The sequence below is a fragment of the Epinephelus lanceolatus genome, chromosome 2 (genome assembly GCF_041903045.1).
Source record: "Epinephelus lanceolatus isolate andai-2023 chromosome 2, ASM4190304v1, whole genome shotgun sequence".
NCBI lineage: Eukaryota > Metazoa > Chordata > Actinopteri > Perciformes > Serranidae > Epinephelus > Epinephelus lanceolatus.
This window is the reverse complement of record NC_135735.1, coordinates 20,240,824-20,261,443: the sequence shown is the minus strand read 5'-3', so window position 1 is coordinate 20,261,443 and position 20,620 is coordinate 20,240,824. Positions and strand designations below refer to the sequence as shown.

The window sequence follows — 20,620 nt, the reverse complement described above, 5'->3', positions numbered from 1 at the left end:
CTGTTAAGGCTGATTTTATACTTGTGTGTCAGCTCTTTGCAGAGCCTACACACGTGGCTACGCGGTTGTGAGTAAATACTTGTGCAGTGGTGTGTCTGTGTCACTCTGCAGTTACACCTCCAAAACACTGGTCAGCGGTGGGGTTTCTGTGAAGTGCTGTAAAGTTTAGTTGATTCAAAACACACATTAAACACACATTAAATATGGCTTAATAGAGAAAATTTCAAACACAAGTACACAAATTGGCTTCACTATAACTCGCAGCATTCACAGACAAAACATTTGTCAGTTGCTGGACACAATTTCCCCACTAATTCAACATGCTAATGTTATTAGCACAAGCCTATGGCATTTTACATTGTATAAATTAGCCTAGTGGCTAGCGGACTTTTCCTCTACTCTTATAAAGTGAAGGACAACAGTAACATTTAACAAAGCAGTGTAGGCCACATGTGTAGACTACAGTGTAAGCTCTGTATAGAGCTGAAGCACAAGAATAAATCCGCCTTAGCATTACATAATTTGGCTCCATTACAACTCACTAGATTCACCGAAAAAACAACTGTCTTATCCACCTTATTTTTCACGGAAACACGGAGGCAAAACAGAACGCAGCCAGCTTCCGTTTTTTTGTGCGACACTTCCGGTCCAGCACTCTTACCACTGTGTAAATGGGAATCGCCTTGTTGTTTACCTTGCTGAGTTTAGCTATATATATGTATATATCACATTTTTTTACGTCACTATATCACCGTTTAGACTAATCTGATGTTTGTAAAGTCTATAAACACAATGACTGAACAAACATTAGTATTTTCTCTGTGTGTAATTAATAACATGGTTATCATAGATTAGCTGGGCTAACCATTAGCTGTTAGCCGTTAGCCGTGTCTGTAATAACTCACTAAACTCACAAAGTGGCCCGTGAAAAAAATATTTTCTCCAGCGGATGTCTTAGTTACAACATGATTGAGCTAACTGGAGTAGTTTCATGTCATATCCGACAACGGGAGGCTTTTAACAGATGACGATCCTGATGTTAGCTTTGCTGCTAGTGTTAACATTAGCTGTCCCTGTCAGCTGCAGCCACTGATGCTTTCTAGACATCGTGATTTCCCAAAACTGAATAAATACCACACATAGCAACACAAAACTGCTTTGCTAGCTCAATCATGTTGTAACGGCTGGATGATTGATACGTACGTGCTGATTCAGGTGCTATCAGAGCCGATCCGCCCATCACTATGGACTAATGATCAACTCAGTCAATTAAAACAACCCGTCCTGTGTTAGGAGTGTATGTTGCTGACAGAAAGAAAGAAAGAAAAGGGGGAAAAAGATAGAAAAGCAACGTACACCTCACATATTTATTTCTCACAGTTGCGCACACGTTTGGCTGGCATGCAGAAGCACCGTCTGTGTGTCTGTGTGTCGAGGGTGCAAGCCGCAGCTTCAGCTGCTCAGGTAGAGAGGCTTAGCCCGGTGTGTTTTTTCGCTGATTCGGTTTTGCAGGTTCTCTGATGGTACACTGGAGACGGGGATCAAGCAGTTTGTCTCACTCGGGATAGATTGTGCTTTTTTGGTTCATAGTTTATGATTGACGTGCGATTTATTCGCGTTTAGGGGGAATAAATTTCCGTTATAACGGAAACGTGGGCACAGTTATCTATACAAAATACACAGACTAACTAACTAACTAACTAACTAACTAACTAACTGATTGACTAACATAAACAACTGAAAACCGTTAGTTCCGGTAAGGGAAAGCATGAGGGAAAGCGGCTGACCGGAGGTCACGCACAAAAAAACGGAAGTTGATCACTATTTACTTCCTTGTTTGAAAATAAGGTGGATACTAAACATGTTTTCCAAACAAATACAACATGCTAACGTTATTAGCACAAGCCTATGGCATTTTACATTGTAAAAATTAGCCTAGCAGCTAGAGGAGTTTTCCACTGCTCATATGAGGCCAGGATAAATCACACACAAGGCTTAAAATGCTATTTTGTGGAGGCTTTTGCTACTTTCTTCACAATTTGTTTCTTACCTGTGAAAAAAATGTAATTAAAGCTTTGTTTCCACTGAGGGAAATGGTTTTCATCTTACAAAAATAGACGGAGGTCTGTGTCGTTGCAGTGTGTAGTTACATTTCTGCTGAGGTGCACGTCAGGCTATGGCATACGTTATGGTGTTGGTCCTGTGTCGATGCAGAGCCAACGCCGTAGCTCATACTGCAGCTCCAAGTGGAAATGCTGCTTTTTTGCTTTTGATATGTCTGTAGCAGATAGAAAATGGACATGTAACCAAGGTTACAAACTTGATTTTCAAGTTCGATTGTCAACAACTGATATCAATCATGTGCGGAATAAGGAGTGGCCCTTTTCATCAAGAGGCAAATAGCATCGTCAAACTTGGGGGTTCCCATCTTTCCACACTCTGTCCTGTGTTTTGGTGATAAAAGTTTAAACGCTACCAACCCAAATTCACACACATTATGATGAAAAGTGCTCAGATGTGCTATTTTTGGCTGGTATTTGCCACCTGTGTCTCACATAATCTGTGATATTGAGACAAGTAATTGTTCAGTGTCAGTATGTGAGTATGATTTATTAAAATGATTACATAGTGCAGTTTATAGGTTGAGGCCAAATGCAAAAGCTCGACTGAAGTGTCTAAGTGTTGTTCAGCATTAAAAGCACTGAATTAGCATTAAATTATCGCTATAAACAGCACCTCTTTTGCTCCCTTTCTCTTGCACTCTCTTTGCTCATAGTTCTTCCATTACCACCACTGGCAGAGTAGTTAGCTTAATAAAATACATGAGCCATGAGTGGGCGAGGAAAGACAATCAGCTGGGAAGAGCAGTCGTGTGAGGCAATAGTAGAAAGTACTACAGCTGACTTGAGTTGAACTTAGAAATGAATCTAAAGTTCTGGTCATACTTTCACACCTGGCTGTATTTCCAGTGAAGTTCTAGGTGAAATAAAAAATCATCAATAAATATTTAATGATGGAGCCAAATTAAATACACTTATCCACCTAACTGAATGTTGGCTCTAAAAACTGACACGTGCATTAAATATGACTATTAATAACGATGGTGATAATTAGCTGAAGCCAGGTTGTCTCACTTTTAGTGGAAGGAATGGCTTCTGCTGGTCTCTATAAAGCCATCACTGATTTGGAAGATGATGTCTTTATCTGTGAGGGAAAAAGTTCCATCTGAGCCTCTTTTCAGCAATGAACAACTTTCCTCACAACTTTCCACTGACTGAATTCAGTGGCTGTCAAAGATTCCTGTCAGCAGCTGAGTGCAGACCTTAAGCTGCCGGGAGCCATGGTGCAAAAAAAAAAAAAAAAAAAGAGAAAAGACGTCAAAACAAGAAGAGTTTGAAACTCACCACAAATTTTCAATGTGTGAATGTCTATGCACAATGGCTTTGCAGCTGCTTCTGAATGTCATAGAGAAATGTGTCCCTCTGTGAAGTCAGTGAGGGGCTGTTAAAAGCTAGCATCATCAATTTTCAAAGCAGGATGCAGAACGCTGCTTTACCTGAGAGGTAGGTAGGCCGCTCTGAAGCTCTGTCCAGACAGGACTGGGAATGAACATATTGGGATTTACATGCACAGGTTGCAGCTGCTCTGCCCTGCATTCAGCACAAGGACGAAAACAGTACAGGCAGGAGATATGGGAGAAAACAGGCCGTACTGTGTTCCAGCAGCATTCAAGTCAACAACTGTGTTTCACATTAAGCAGTCGCTGGCAAAAATTAATCAACTATAAATAAGTAACAGAAACACTGATTGATTAAAATGGCAATTTAATTACAAACCCAATTTTCAAAAGGCAAATGATCATCAAAACAAAGAAAGATCATAACTCTGCATTGACAACTGTATTTTGCATTTTGATCAAGACATTTAATATGTGTGTGTTCTCCTGCAGTAACATGACAAAAGGGGATTTGAAATGGATTTTCTTTTTTTCATTGAACTTCCTGTCTCAAGGCATGTTCAAAGCAGAAAGAAAAATAGTTTACATTGGTAAAAGCATAAATGTGTCTGAACAATACAACAAGTGTCCTGTATGTTGTATCTATGCAGCATTTTCCACTCTAACAGGGTAACATTTGTGTTACTTTAACCTGGACTCAATTTTCCCCATGTTTTTGTGTCTAAAATGGGAACAACAATTCTTGAAACTGGTTTAGTTTTAAGCAAGACGCATGCAGCCATCAGCAGCTAAACAGTCTGCAATTTAACAACCCAGGGCATTTGTGCACCATAAATTTTAAGTCTACTAAAATGACTTGTTTTTGTCACTGACAGGCTCAGATTGTTATCTAAGTGTCTGACAACATTACGGAAAGGATCCCTCCCGAGATAGACCTTTTTTATCAAAGAGTAAGATCCTTTTTGTTTAACATGAAACAGTCCCGGAATTGTATCCCCAAACCAACCAGACTCTATTTAAATAAACACTAATTTAATCATCATAAAACACACTTCATTCAAAGTCAACAAAAACAAAATTAAACTCACAGTAACCATCTTGGTTCATCTATCCAATGTTCCAATAATCACCAACTCTGATTTGGTTTGATGAAACCCTTAAATCACTTAATTAGATATGAAAATGCTCTGGCCCTAATTACGCTAAAATTACTGCTTTTTTTAAATGGAGTCTGGTGTCAAGCCAAGTAGTAGACGTCCTTTGATGGTGCACAAGTGGTCGGAGAGGTACATTGCAACCTGTTTCGTGGCTGCCAACTGCAATGCTCTCAATACTTGACCAATTTCAATAATTGTTGTGCCTACTAGTCACTTACGCACAAAAACTTGGGAAAATAGAGTCCAGATTGAAAAATACTGAAGTTGCCCTTTAAGGATGCTCCATACAAGGACAATCACTTTAACCACAAGTACCAATTCACACAGTACTGCTCCAATTCATTAATATGGCTGCCATATTGAACTGATGTAAACTGAGCAGTGGCTGTGTGTCAACCTCAACTCTGAAGAGGAACTGAGACTCTTGAAGTAAATGGTCATCTACAAAGCAATAATGATGAAGTCTTCCATGATTCTCCCACTCTCTCCTTCAAATCATCTGTATGCAGACACCATAGCCATTAATTGCTGTGTTGCAAACTTTGTTAAAATCCCTTTGGACCTTGAGAAAGTGCGTCTGAACAAGCAAAAGTCAATAGGGCTCTTAACAGGGCCAGGTGGTCTAATTGTGGTGTGAGTGTCACTGTGTTGATTTAAAGTGTTTTAATTGCTTTTTGGATTAAAGGCCTTCACACACCAGGGGCGTGACAAATAAGCAGCACGAAAATCTGAAATACTTGCCTGCGAATATTTTGCGTTAAAAGTATTCATACCAGCAGCGATGCGAATATACGACAGTTGCAACACCAGTTCAGTAAAAGGTTTGAATAGATTCATGTCGGCTCATTCTTCAGAAAAAAGGATGGATCTGACATTATCTAGTGATGATGACTTTGTCCTCCTCCTCCTCACACATAGAAATGATTTTGGGTACATCCCATCCTACAAGGTAGAGAAGGAGAAGTGGATTTCCACTGCCTCATACAGGAGCTGAACCTCGTCTCCCGTCAAATTTTAGGCTGTCATATAAAAATCTGTGCTAAAAACTTTTAAACACTTTGTCATAATACAGGATGCTGAGACAAAAATGATCAACAGGTCCGCCATTTTCAATATGCTGTGACATGAGGTCCGTCCACCACAACGTGATTGTTTGATGCATTTATTTGCAGTAAGAGACCTCAAACAAATCAACCTCATTCTAAAAAATAAATAACATTACTTTTTCAACACGAAATGACAAAACAGCGGTTAAAAAAAAGCATGAATAAACTGCCCTCCTGTGTGTCACAGTCTTAAAGTGAGAACATTTTTAGCAAACTCAGAGGTGATGCAGTCACGGGCAGAGTTGGGTATAAGTACTGTGATTACTTTTTGCAGTAACGAGTAACCTAACGCGTTAGTTTGCTGTTTGAGTAATCAAATACTTAAGTACATTTTCAAACAAGACATCAGTTACTTCCGTTACTTTTGCTGGTCCTTCAGCTCCAAAACAGCAACGGCTGTCGTTTGGTTCTAATAACTGAGATAACGTTAAACCTATCAGCCTGAAAGAAGCCACGGAGCTTGTGGCTCGCTACGTGGTCGGAGAAATGCTGCCGTTGTCTATGGTGGAGTCTAAACAGGTGTAGTAGGACTCGCTGACAGGACTTGCATTATGCCTGGTACACGCTACACGCTGGTACTCACCAATTATCCCCAGTCGTCTTTCACGGCGTGTGTGATGTCATCGGGTTATTCTTGTCCTATTTTTTTTTATCACTTTTACTATTATTTGAGTCACTGTGTCTGTTCATGTGCCAGCCGACATGTTGTTGTAGTCACCTAAAAGCGTCAGCAGATGGCAGGAGCTTCATTTGAAGCACCGTATGTAAACATCAAGTTACTGTATCCTCCACAACCAAGTTCCTACAAATATTTCAGAATAAAAGCCTATTTAGAAAATGGAGGGATTCTCTAGCCGAGGTTATAAGGGGCTTTTAATTTGAAACAAGTGTTGAGTTTGAAATGACGGTACGATATGTAAACTTTACAAAGACAGTGGAGTTGATAAAAAGTAAATATATAAACACACAGAGGGATTAATGAATAAGGGACCGTCTATAATGTAGTTTGTTTCAAATGAAGCTGGGAGCCTCTGCAGTTGTGGTGAGTAAAAGCCCCGCCGCTATTTGTTAATGTTATTACTTTATGTCCAACCGTGAGGATGTACCATTGTTTGCTAGCTTGATGCTAATGACAGTAACGTACGTTAACTCAGCGGGTTGACAAAGTGCCTCTGCTGTTTCACACCATCATTTCCCCCTTTTACTCTGTGTGGTAACATCCCCAGAGGAAATATTAAAAAGGCTGGGGTGTCGTTGTCATACAGTCAGGTCCATAATTATTTGGACAATGATACAGTTGTCGTCATTTTGGCTCTGTACACCACCACAATGGGTTTTAAATGAAACAATGAATACCTGCTTAAAGTGCAGACTCTCAGCTTTCATTTAAGGCTTTTTTCAAAAATGTAGTATGAACCGTGTAGGAATTACAACCATTTCTTCACACAGTCCCCCGACTTTAAGGGCTCATAAGTATTTGGACAAACTAACATAATCATTAATTAAACAGTCAGTTTTAATACTTGGTTGCAAATCCTTTACAGTCAATGACTGCCTGAAGTGTTGGACACATAGACATCATCAGATGCTGGGCTTCTTCCCTGGTGATGCTCTGCCAGCCCTTTACTGCAGCCGTCTGCACTTCCTGCTTGTGTTTTGGGTGTTTTGCCCTCAGTTTTGGCTTCAGCAAGAGAAACGCATGCTCAGTTGGATTCAGGTCAGATGATATGACTTAGCCATTGCAGAACATTCCACTTCTTTGCCTTAAAAATGTCTTTGGTTGCTTTTGCAATATGCTTCAGGTCAGTGTCCAACTGCACTGTGAAGCATCGTCCAATGAGTTTTGAAGCATTTGGTTGAATCTGAGCAGATAATGGTGCCCCAAACACTTCAGCTTTCATCCTGCTGCTCTTGTAAGCAAGACAAGACTTCACTAGAATAAATACAGAGGGTTTATCACAAGATGCAAACCATTAGTTAGCCTTAAAAATGGAAGGCCAGATTAGAGTTTGTCAAAAACCATCTAAAAAGCCTGTACAGTTGTGGAACAGCATACTATGGACAGATAAAACAAAGATCAACTACCAGAATGATGGGAAGACAAGAGAAGGAAGAAGGGAAGGAACTGCTCATGATCCAAAGCACACCACCTCATCAGTGAAGCATGGTGGAGGTACTGTTATGTCATGGCCATGTATGGCTGCCAGTGGAACTGGTTCTCTTGTATTTATTGATGATGTGACTGCTGACAAGAGCTGCAGGATGAAAGCTGAAGTGTTTGGGGCTACATCATCTGCTCAGATTCAACCAAATGCTTCAAAACTCATTGGACGATGCTTCACAGTGCAGTTGGACATTGACCTGAAGCATACTGCAAAAGCAACCAAAGACATTTTTAAGGCAAAGAAGTGGAATGTTCTGTAATGGCCAAGTCATATCATCTGACCTGAATCCAATTGAGCATGCGTTTCTCTTGCTGAAGCCAAAACTGAGGGCAAAACACCCAAAACACAAGCAGGAAGTGCAGACGGCTGCAGTAAAGGGCTGGCAGAGCATCACCAGGGAAGAAACCCAGCATCTGATGATGCCTATGTGTCCAACACTTCAGGCAGTCATTGACTGTAAAGGATTTGCAACCAAGTATTAAAACTGACTGTTTAACTGATGATTATGTTAGTTTGTCCAAATACTTATGAGCCCTTAAAGTCGGGGGACTGTGTGAAGAAATGCTTGTCATTCCTACACGGTTCATACTACATTTTTGAAAAAAGCCTTAAATGAAAGCTGAGAGTCTGCACTTTAAGCAGGTATTCATTGTTTCATTTAAAACCCATTGTGGTGGTGTACAGAGCCAAAATGACAACAACTGTATCATTGTCCAAATAATTATGGACCTGACTGTATAGTTGTCTATAGCAGCAGATCGTTCTGTGTTTCTATTGGTCAAAGTGACGGCTGTGATGGGAGAATTGGATCTCAGTGAAGGGCAAGTGGTCCATTACTTTAATTTTGGAGACAAAAAAATGTAGGCTTAGCGCCCTGTGGTCCATTGTCCAATAGGAAATGTAGAATACTCAAAAGTACTTTAAAAGTGCTTGAGTTACTTTTCTCAGGGAGTAACGTTGGAAGTACTTGTAAAGTAATTGAGTTACTTTACACAGGGAGTAACGCAGTAAAGTAACTGGTTATATTTTTTAAAAAGTAACACAGTAACGTACTTTGATTACTTTTAAAGTAACCCTTACCCAACACTGGTGGTGAATTATACGCCAGCTAGTTAGCTTGATAGCTAACAGTAACATCCTGTGCTTCGGCTGATTCAGATGATCTCCACATCGTTTTTACATTCGTACAAACAGTGCCTAAGCCGTCATGGCAGGGACAGCCCTGAATATCTCTGGTAGAGTGAACAATTACAGTAACGTTGGTGCAAGTTAGAAAAGTTACAGGCTAGGCTTGTGTCCACCTCCCACACAATTGCCACCAAAGACTGGACAGTATTTGCAGTGGCCTGGCCTGACCTCTCAGATAGCTTTGTGGCTAATTTGATTGGTTGAGTGTTGGTAAAGTGGTATGTTCACGGAGAGTCCCTCAGCCTTGTAGTGCATTTGTACACGCTCATTCCAGATATATTCAACTATCCAAAGCAGATATGGCAAAATCATTGTCACTTACAAATCAGATTGCGTATGTGCCTGAATGAAGATCACAATCCTGTAACGTGATTAATCGTGCAGCCTGAGTTCAAACACATTCATAACTTCTACACCCCATACTCAAAACCGGGTCTGTGTCTGCTACATGCTGCTAAGCTTGGGGCTAATAGGCAGAGCGATTAGTAGGTGCATATCTGATTGCCTCAGAGAGCGTGGGCTGGAGCTCATCTTTCAAACTCTGGGTTTGCATTTGTTTTCTCTGCTCTAAACCATGCCACATCCCAAGGGGGCATTTTAGAACACTGAGGCACACAGAGTGACAAATTACCATTTTCTCTTGTTTGTATGCATAATGGAACTTCAATTACTTAATGCTGATCTTATGCAAACCAGAAAGCCTGCTTTCTTTAAAGATACTGAGTTTTTGTTTCTGGTCTGTATTGAGGGCACTGAAATGTGTTTAGAGGTTGAAGAAACTCCTCTCATGTCAAGTGTGTGAGTTTTGCTTTAAGTTACAATTTATTTCTTGGACTTCTGCATTTCTACAGTAGCAGAAAATCTCAGAGATGACAGGTTAAATGGCATGTGACAAAGGGCTGTGGCCTTGCAGTCTTACACTGTAAAATACTGGGCTGCTTCTCACTTTAGTGAACACAGAATGAATGTATGAATTTTAGATCTTTGGTCATGCTAGTGATACGGCTGGATGGGAATGTCGGTCTGTCAGTCGCTTCACCACTTTGGTCCAGTTTGAAATATCTCAACATCTATGGGATGTTTAAACCGCTGACTTTTCATGTATACAATAAACATCAACATGCTAGCATTATAAATAACAGCCAATTGCCCTTATGACTATTAAAACCACTTCTGCTTGCTGAAACTCTTCTATTGCTCACGCTGGCCATGAAGAGATCACTTCCGAAGATGCTCTTTCATTAGTCAGTGATGGGGGACAAAATCCACAGTTGTCATTCAGTGCAACAAAAACAAAATGTAATCCGAAGATTATTAGAAGTTTTTCGGAAATACTGGGCCGCAGCAGCCTGAGTTAATTAAAACAAGTGTGTATCTTCCCAAGTTACAGTCTTTTCGGTGTAATATTCTCTCTTTTTGTTTCCCCAGACAATGTTTCTGCGCTGAGCTGCAGAGGAGGGATGGTAACACAAAGGAAAAAACATTATTTGTACTAAAAAGACTATAACTTTGGAACACATCTGCTTGATTTGTCTGAGACTGCAGCGATGCACAGAATGAAGACAGTGAATTTTGTCCCTGTGTTTCCAACACTAAATGCATTAGGAAGGCATAATTACAGCAAGCAAAACCTGTTTCAGTGTTCATATGTGAACCTATCCTCACAGCCTGACAGACCTGGTAGTATGGCTGTAGGAGGTAACACAAAAGAATTGCGTTAAATGCTAATATTATAGATTAATTATGTTGTAATCACATGTCATGAAGCATATGCCATGTTAGATTCTGCTTATTTGTTTCCTATAGCGTTGATATATGCATGCTTACATACTATCTCAGAGTCCACTAACATCATAAGGTGCTAGCATAGTGTTGTTGTCTGGCTGGAGTTCCAAATGAAAGAGGAAGTGATTATGATTGATTAATCATTTAGCCCCTGGGTGTCACATAGAGCTAATTTAGATAGCTTAATTAATATTAGATTAATTGCTTTTGCACGCTCTAGTCAAGGTTAAAGTGTTATTTAATAATTTATATTTGAGAACACTTTACCTCAGTTGTTTCAATTTCCTCTACGACTCAACTCTGTCTGTCACCACCTCCACTGGGTGCCTCAAGGATTGTGCCGCCAGTGTGTCTGTGTGTGTGTGTGTGTATTCTAAAATGAAAAAAAAAAAAAAAAAACGCATATCACATTCAACACAGCAGCTCTGGACAATGTTCTCCTGTTGAACACCCCATTTCGCAGGTACAGAATTACATAATGTAGGTACCAAACATGGTGGAGAGTGAAATCAATAAGCAGTCTCAGAGTGCTTTCCATTTAGCTACTTATGCTTTCTCACGTCTTCCATATTCCATCTTGTGGACCTGGAGATGGTAGCTGCAATCATGGAGGAAGCTTTAGTCCTTAGTGTCTTCGAGAAGACTGGAAGAGAGGAGGGAAGGCTACATCCTATGCATCCTTTTGCATCCTGACTGGATAGTGACATCACTTCAGTGGAAATCTGTTTAATAGGTTGTTATCTGTGGTGTAATGCAACAAAATAATAATACTTTGTTACAATACTTAAGTATTTTTTGGGAATACTTGAGTTTTTATATTTCTGTTAACTTTCACTTTACTCCATTTCCTAAATATATTGTATACTTTTACTCAAATACATTTTTATACATTGGAGTAAAAGTATTTTACTTCAATATCTATGTTTTTTTATGCCCATAGCATTTTTGTTATTTCTTTAGTACAACATAAATCAAAGGAACTAGTCCATACCCATTGAGTGCACAGTTGCCCACGTACAGTTTCACATGGTGTGTATTTGGGATGCAGGTCATAGGAAATTGCAAATTAAATAGTCAGCTGAACCCATTAAGAAGAGCAATGTATTCAAACACAGTTTTTGTGAATTTGACAGTACGACTGCTTTATTGAAAATACAGTAGTACCATTGCCAATAGTGGGAGAGTTAGCGGGCTAAAACTGTACATTAGTAGTTGAGATAGCACATTGAAAGGCAGATAGTTAAAGTGTTTATATGTTGTACTGACTTAAAAGTGGGGCGCACTGGTAGTTCACATGGGAAAGGTGCAGCATACCATACCATGACTTAGTCATACCAAAAACAAAAAAAAACATTCGGCCACAGCGATCGGTCGCATTTTAGCCATTTTTAAGCATTTTTCTGTTGTTATAGCGCCACCCAGTTGCCAATTAGAGTTGAATTTCTCCAGTCACCTTGAGGCATCCTGTTCTACATATCTACTAAGTTTAGTAAAAATCGATGTGGCGGTTAGGCCTAGATAAGAAATTAGCTCTCTAGCGCCCCCATTTTGTTTGATCGGGTCAATAATGGAGGGGTCCCCTCACATTATGTGTGGTCATATGCCTACAAAGCTGCGTGGTGATCGGTGAAACCCTTGAGATGTTATACACCTTTATGTGATGAGGCACGCCCTCCGCAATATTCATTGCCTTATAGAAGCTCAGTTTTAGTAAGTTTACTAACTTTTGCCAAGAGGGAACTTTAGATATTGGTCCCTAGATTATGTTCACTGAGTTTCATGCAGATCGGTCAAACTTCCTAGGAAGAGATCCATTTGAAGTGTTTTTCAAAAAATTCAAAATGGCGGAACAGGAAGTTATGGGTTCTTGAGGTAAATGTGTTCCTCATGAGGAGAGGCATCTCTGTGCAAAGTTTCACGTCTCTACGACATACGGGGCATGAGATATGCCCATTCAAAGTTTGCAATTTCAATCGGTTGCTATAGCGCCCCCTTTGGCCAATTGATGTAATATTGCTTCATTCGCATCCTCCCATGACCCTCTACCACTGTGCCAAATTTCATATGGATTGACCAAGTCAGTGAGGAGAAAAACGTGGAAAAGACACAAAGACACACACACAGACAGAGTTTTCGTAGTAAGATACTTCGCACATCTATTTCCAAACAGGTGCATAGGAGAGGGATGAGAAGAATAAAACTTACAGACAGCAATGCAGCATCGTTGCAGCATTAAATCATTATTTTTGCAAGTTAGACAATGTGCAGGAGTCTTTTCTACAAGTTTTACTACAACATAAAATAGGACGCTTTGGCAAATCAGTGGCTCTAGCTTGCAAGTTAGATCATAGGTTAATCACATAGAGGAAGTGCAAACAAGTGCTCTTAGTTAAATTTAGATTTCCAGTTAAATCCAGGCTGCATGTCAGATTAGATGCTCCCTGTTAGCGACTACACGATTAAAGCAGAAAATTGCGTCCCACAGCAGGGAGTGTAAGTAATGATTCAAGGATATAGATCTGTGACAGGTAACTGCTCAGTGACTGCTCCACTGCAGTGTCAGCCCGTGATAGTCAAGGGTTTTCTTTAAGTCCTTTAAGGTATGAAGAACACTTAGTTTTTCTTCAAGTGTAATGTATGCTCCATTTTAAGGTGGTGTACATGTTAAGATGAAATAAACTTCACAATCCTCAAATGCTGACTGTATAGTTATACTTTTACTTTCAATTCTTAATAGCATTTAATATAATGAACATACTTTTGATACTTAAGTACAGTGAACCAATTGGAAACCATTGCTTTTAGACTTTTACTTAAGTAATATTCTCATAGGTGACTTTAACTTCTACCAAAGTCATTGGCTCTTAAGATATGTGTACTTCTATTCAAGTGTGGCTTTCAGGTACTTCATCCATCATTGATTGTTATAATCTGACAGGGTTGCTCCAGTCATGGCTGAGATATGCAGCCTTTTTCGCTCATATTAGGAGGACACAGCACATGGAGTTTTTACAACCCTCAGTATCCTATAATTCCACTGTGCATCACATGTTTAATGGAGCGTTTGAGTGATCCTTGTCAACGTAAAGGTCACATAACGGCATTGTATTCATCTGTAATTTAGTCTCAGGCGTTTCTGTCTTTCATTTGTCTCATTCATGGGATAAAAACATCAGATGAAAAAGGCACTGCTGTAAATGATGGAGGGCAGGTATAAATTCTGCTGTTAGTTCTTGTTTGCATTATGGAATATTATCACACTGCACTGTTGAATGTAACTTCTTCTGCAACTTAGTGATGCATTTGACCATGGGAATTTGGGGCTTGAGAGAGACACAGATGCACCATTAGGTTTGATCTCTCTGAGGAGCAGGAGCAAGAACCCCCCTCTGTGGGCTGCATCCTTCAGAGAATCCATGACATGACTGTAAACTATAAAGTGGTCACTGCAGCTGACCTGATCAGAGTGTAAATAGTGAGCTGGTGTGAAAAAGCATTACTGCTATATAAATATTAATGAATTCTAATAGAACGCAACATCCAGGAAATCAATTCTCCATTAGTCCCCAATAAAACAGATGGATACAATGGCACGTTAAACAAATAAAAAGCGCGCACGAGCTCGCCCATGTATCTCATGCTCTCGAGATATAATTATGTCCAGCTGTGCATCTGACACAATCTCAGCTGCCCATTTGTTGCCAGAGGAGTTGTGAGAAAGAAGTTCTGTCAATACACGTTAGGGCTTTTGAAGCTCTGATCATCACACCGTTAAAGCGGAGCAGACAAATGAGAGAGTCTGGCTGATGCAACAGCTTGAAAACATTGGTGAAACTAACTCGGTGTCTCTCAAACGTCATGTTTCTATAGAAATTAAGTTTCACTACATGCAATAGGAGGTGCACAGGTTGAAGATTACATGGAGCAGCTCTGAAACCAGATCATGCATGTACTGTTATCTCCAAACATACAGTAGTCTCTTTTTCTACACTAATCTGCAGCCCAGTACACACAAATATAATAGAAACAGAATAGCGTATCAGCCAGCTCTAGTCGCTCACACCAACACACAAATTACTGCCGTATTAAAGGGTCAGTTCACCCAAATGAACTGACTAACTACTCTGCTTGTTACTTACGCACTTATATTTGCTTTCTATATTTCTATCTACAGTGGGACGCGATCACAGAGATGGATGAGCAGAACAGACCTATTCACACCTTCCAGGTTTGCCATGTAATGGAGCCAAACCAGAACAACTGGCTACGGTCTGGATGGATCCAGCGGCAGGCTGCACAGAGGGTCTGGACCACATCACAACACATCTTCAAACACATTATGTACTTTGCCAGATATTTGAATCAAATGAAGTAGTCTTGAAGCAGGGCCTGGTTGTGACATCGTCTCAGAGATGGGAAAGTATCGACCTATAACTGGAGGGAACGCACTCTTTTACATAACACAGCAGGGAAGAAAAAAAGAGGCAGGCAGAAGTACTTTAACACAATAAAAACGTGACTTAACTGTGATAGAGAGCTGCTGATTTTCAAGTCAGTACAGAACAACTCATAATAAAAATCAAAGATGATGCAGGATTGTTTCTTTACACACTGATTGGAGTGCTGCTCATTATGTCTGAAACAGAGCTGGATTACAAACTACTAAAAACCCTTTAAGTCTGCCACTATATCAGAATTTCAAACGACTGCATTTCAAAAAAAGCAGAAGCCTTTATATTTTTGCTATTGCTTGCTTGTAATTTTATACTGTATTTTTTACCTTTTTTTATTAAGTTGTATAGTTTCATTGCGTCATTGTTTCATTGTTGTTGTTTTTGGTTGGTTATAGACCCTTTTACAGCCGACATCATTAAAGATAAGCATTCCCATGTTTGTAACAGAAGTGGCGTTTTGTCCTAGCCATCTAGATGAGTTAGAAAGCTTTAAACATTGAATTAAAACTGGGTGTCAGTATCAGTGTTCCAATACGATCACAACTGTTTCAGAGCAACAGGTTTAATTTTAACAAGTGTCTGTGCTAACTCGTGACTTAGCCGAAAATGTCAACGCTGCTTGTCTTGACAGCAGGTTTTGAAAACATGAACAAAACACGTATGTGTCGTTGTAAAAGCCCTCAATTTTACTTTATCATTCATTCATTTTCTGCAACCGCTTATCATGTTAGGGGTCGCAGGGAGCTGGAGCCTATCCCAGCTGACATTGGGCGAGAGGCAGGGTACACCCTGGGTAGGTGGCCAGACTGTCACAAAGCTGACACATAGAGACCAGACCATTCATGCTCACATTCACACCTGGAAGCCAATTTAGAGTCACCAATTAACCTGCATATCTTTGGACTGTGGGAGGAAGCTGGAGTACCCACACACAAAAGGGCTCTCCTACCCCAGGACCCCCCTTGCCATACTCATCTTTGTTTATTATCTATGCATTTACAGACGGACACATTAGGCTAAAGGTCACCTGCACGGTTACTCGTTAAACTCAAATACCGGTGGCGTCTGTGGCTGCAAGCTGTTAAACATGTCGACTACCACTGGGCTGAGGACACGATCAAAAATTCTCTTGGTACAGTAAAACAGAAGCAGAATTCATGTCAGCTCAGCTGTCAGCTGTAACCATTACAGCTATATCATCAAGCACTGAACTAGCTAGAAGGCCAACAATACAAAAAACACTGTGCCATGCAGGTGCAATTCTCTGTTAAGACATATTTTTCAGGTTTGTTGATTATAAAGTGAGCCTCATACGTGGTGGTCTTGTGTCCTTGTCTCTGGGCTAGGGATGATTCCTGATTTAAAGACACAAAAGTCTCTGAGTCATGGTGTCTGACATTCATCACATGACCACAGATAACGTTGTCATAAGCATCTGTAAACCACTGAATGTTGAGCCACTTGCTTATGTCTTCTTACCGTTCACTAATGGTACACAGATCTGGAAGTTGATCACCATTTGTCAAAGTCAGTATGTCATAATTTTTGGTGGTTAATGCCCTTGCATAGTTTGACAAGTTAATGCACTTCATCATACTTCCGTTGCCATCCTCCTTGCACATGCTTACGAACATCATAATGTTTCTAAAATGTAAAAAGGTCTATAATATCTAAACCTGAAGAGCTAACTGAAAACGTCTGTATTTGTAAAGTCTAATGAGCTTGTGATCAATCAGTTTTTCTGTATCTGTATCTTACCTCAGGTATATGTGGAGCTGCGCTTCACACTGAGAGACTGCAACTCCATTCCTTGGGTTTCTGGCACCTGTAAGGAAACCTTCAACCTCTTTTACCTGCAGACAGAAGATCCGCTTCCTGCAGGGACACGGTTTCGACCTACTGACTATGCTAAGGTTGGCTATCTGAGCTGTATCATGAAAAGACTGTTGTGCCATTGGTATCATTCAGCAATGATGAACTGTGCTTATATGTTTTTTTTGTTGGCTTTAAAGGTGGACACCATAGCGGCAGATGAGAGTTTTACACAGACAGATCTCGGAGATCGTGTTCTTCGTCTCAACACCGAGGTCAGGGAGGTGGGGCCGGTGACACAGAAGGGCTTCTACTTGGCCTTCCAAGATGTGGGAGCTTGTATTGCGCTTGTGTCTGTGAAGGTCAGTGAACAGAGGTGGTGCAGCTTATGTTTGCATGAACTACAGCCATGAACCTGTCAATTCTATTTCTTTTTAAAAGACTGGCAGTGCTTCAACATCCTGTTTTTCCTTTTCACATAAGGTTTTCTACAAACGCTGCCCGTCGACTTTAAGGAACCTGGCAGCATTTCCTGATACGGTGCCACACATGGACTCATCCTCTCTGGTGGAAGTAAGGGGTGCATGTGTGGAGAATGCAGAAGAAAGGGACACGCCCAAACTGTACTGTGGTGCTGATGGAGACTGGCTGGTACCACTGGGCCGCTGCGTCTGTAGTATCGGCCACGAGGAGATGGATGGCTACTGCCGGGGTAAGAAAGTGTGTTTGTGTTTGCACTAATTTTAGAGCAGGAATCTAACCAACAGTGCACTGAAGCTGCAGATACGGAGAAGGAATCAAACACACAGAGAGAGAAATGGGGAGTGGGAAGAGAAGGCATTGCATTACATTAACAGATCTCAAGGGCCTCACCAGTCATCTTCAGGAGTTTGAGTTTACAGAACTGCTATTCCCTCCTCTCCTTCTAAGATCCTGCAGCCTTGTCTGATCCTCTCCATCCACATCTCTCTTCATCTCCTCACAGCTCCACCTCCCCCTCATCATCTTTTCTCCTCTCTTGTCCACTTTGTTTACGCTTCACTTACGCCCCCCTCTTTCTCCTCCGTGTCCCTTTTATTTGCTCTCTTTTCAGTCTTCCCCTTTTAATTCTCACGCTTGCATACTCTCATCGCCATCCTTTTCTGCTATGACATCCTAAACAATGCGAGTATGAAAAGATTAGTGTATGTCACCAAGGACTTCCTGACATTTCAAAATCATTACTTTGGCTCTCACGAGAACTCTCTGGACTCTATCAATTATTTGGTTCAAATAGGAAAGTAATTTCTTGTAATATTAAGCTGTTTTTGGATTCTCTGCTGCTGCCTTGATAAAGGCCATGTTTTGGTAGATGACTGCATACACTTTCCCTCATAACCTTTGCATAAACACTCTGAAACCTAAGAACTTTGATAAATACCACAAAGCCTCTATAAAAGCCTTTTTTTTGGGATGCCTCCTCACTAATTAGTCGTATCAGCATTACCCAAATGTGCTCCATTGTCAGCAAAACAGATTATGAAAAAAAGTTTAAGAAACTGTTGAGTTGTTCCAGATAGTCTTTGGCCTGGTTTCTCAATTTGACTGTGCAGACAGACTGGGGGCTAGCTGGCTAATTGCCTTCATTTGTTAGTTTCACAGCTAATTTAGCCTGCACCTAGTCTTTTTTAAAAACTCCCCCAACCCTCTCTTTCATTTACGCAGCTCAGACTTACTGTTGTAATTAAGGCAGGTGCTAAATGGAGCCACACTGCATGATTACAATTGGAGTGCACCTTGTGTTACTCGCTACGTTTTGCAGACTTACAGAAGTCTCAGCTGGTTGGGGTAAAATTCATGTAGTGCCCCTGTGGTGATGTGGTTACTCAGGTTATTACAGAGAGAACTCCAACAGTCATTAGCACAGCTGATATGTAGGACAGGCTGTAATATCTCCTTTATTTGCTCCTCGGGTGTAATTTTTTCTTTTTATCTTCTTCTCTTTTATCTGCTTCTTATTTATCCTTTCTCTCTCTTGCTCTCAATCATCTCAAAGATGTAGTTAAACAACACAGAAGCCTGTCAGGAGAGATTACTGATGAGACGGCAGCTTAGGAGCAGCACTCTCATGGTGTCCCTCATATATGTCCTACATCTATATCCTCCCCATTCCTCCCCTTTGGCTGACAGTAGTTGCTTCTCCCGTTTGTACTGTAGTTGCAACAGTGTCTAGGGGATCTTGGCAGCCGCTGCGATGAATGGGTCAGTAACTCATGTAGCAGTAACCCACTTGGCATTTGGAGAACAATGCAGTTTGTCTGTTTATTCAGTCGTACTCAGTCGAACTAACAAAACTAAGGTGTCAGACTTCTGAGGTAGGGCTGGGCAATATATATTGATACTGTATCAATATGAGACGAGATATTGTCTAAGATTATGGATATTGTAATGTCGTAAGTGTTGTCTGTTCCTAGTTTTAAAGGCTGCGTTACTTTAAAGTGATGCAATTGTCTGAACGTATCAGACTGTTCTAGCTGTTCTATTATTTGCCTTTACCCACTTAGTCATTATATCCACATTACTGAGTTGACAGTAGGAATGTAATGCAATTTTCTACTGCAACACTGACATATATTTTGATATAATATTTACCTAAAATCTATTTAGAAAGGGCTCATGCATTAAATAACCAGGCAGGAATGTCTGTTTTCAGCTAATTCAGCAAATGAAACAACTGAAAAATCCGGTATTTTGTCACATTCATGAAAGAAAGTGTAGAAATATAATATTGCCATAAACCACTCCTGTTATTGATTCGTTACACTGCTCACAATGGTCTAATACAGCCAGAGATATTAAAAAGGACAGCTTCCGACCTCAGTATAAACGCTATGGCAATATCTCTGACAGTTGACAGATGTACAGTGTATCAGCTCACAGTACACAGTATATCATCCTGCTGCCCAACTCCAGTTGGCAGAACTGAGCTCAGGAAGATTTGAGGATGTTTCAGGGTCTTCAAAAAAAAAACAAAAAAAACACTCTAGTTCTCTTGGTGTTTGGTATCTGTTAGACTGCAGGTATTATTGCTACTCTAGTTTTGGACTTGCTATTAAACCTTGAATAATAGCTGGATAATTTTCAGTGAAACAGTAGTGAAACAGTTCTGAACAGCTTCTATCAGACGGCACAAAATCACACTTTATTCCTTCCTTTCCTTTATCCGTTATTATCATTGTATGTTATACAATGAAACTTTGTTGGAGCAATCCATTAGCAGCATATAAATATTACACAAGCACCAACACACACACTCGCTCATTGCATCATTCTCACGGTTACACACGCACACACACACACACACATGCATATCTATATTTTTCAAAATATATGATGAATAGTAAGTGTAGTACACAACGGTTATTGCACAAAATTCATTATGGCTTTATTGTCAGCAGTAAGAGAACTGCAATATAATTCCAAGCATTAAAGCTGCACATTAATAATAATATGTGTG

General features: G+C 40.3%; 1 protein-coding gene across 2 annotated transcripts in view; it reads left to right on the top strand.

Annotated features, from left to right (window-relative positions):
* Positions 1-20,620, top strand: part of LOC117255231 (ephrin type-A receptor 6-like) — an 82,896-nt gene that overhangs the window by 20,058 nt on the left and 42,218 nt on the right. Inside the window, exons 1-5 of one of the 2 annotated variants that reach the window (XM_033623927.2) lie at positions 6,658-6,762; positions 15,033-15,161; positions 17,076-17,225; positions 17,325-17,486; positions 17,608-17,836. In XM_033623927.2, the coding sequence (XP_033479818.2) occupies positions 6,736-6,762; positions 15,033-15,161; positions 17,076-17,225; positions 17,325-17,486; positions 17,608-17,836 (697 nt within the window). In that variant the 5' untranslated portion in view covers positions 6,658-6,735. Of the gene's footprint in view, positions 1-6,657; positions 6,763-15,032; positions 15,162-17,075; positions 17,226-17,324; positions 17,487-17,607; positions 17,837-20,620 lie in introns of those variants that run through there. The other variant, XM_033623921.2, reaches the window with a different exon arrangement.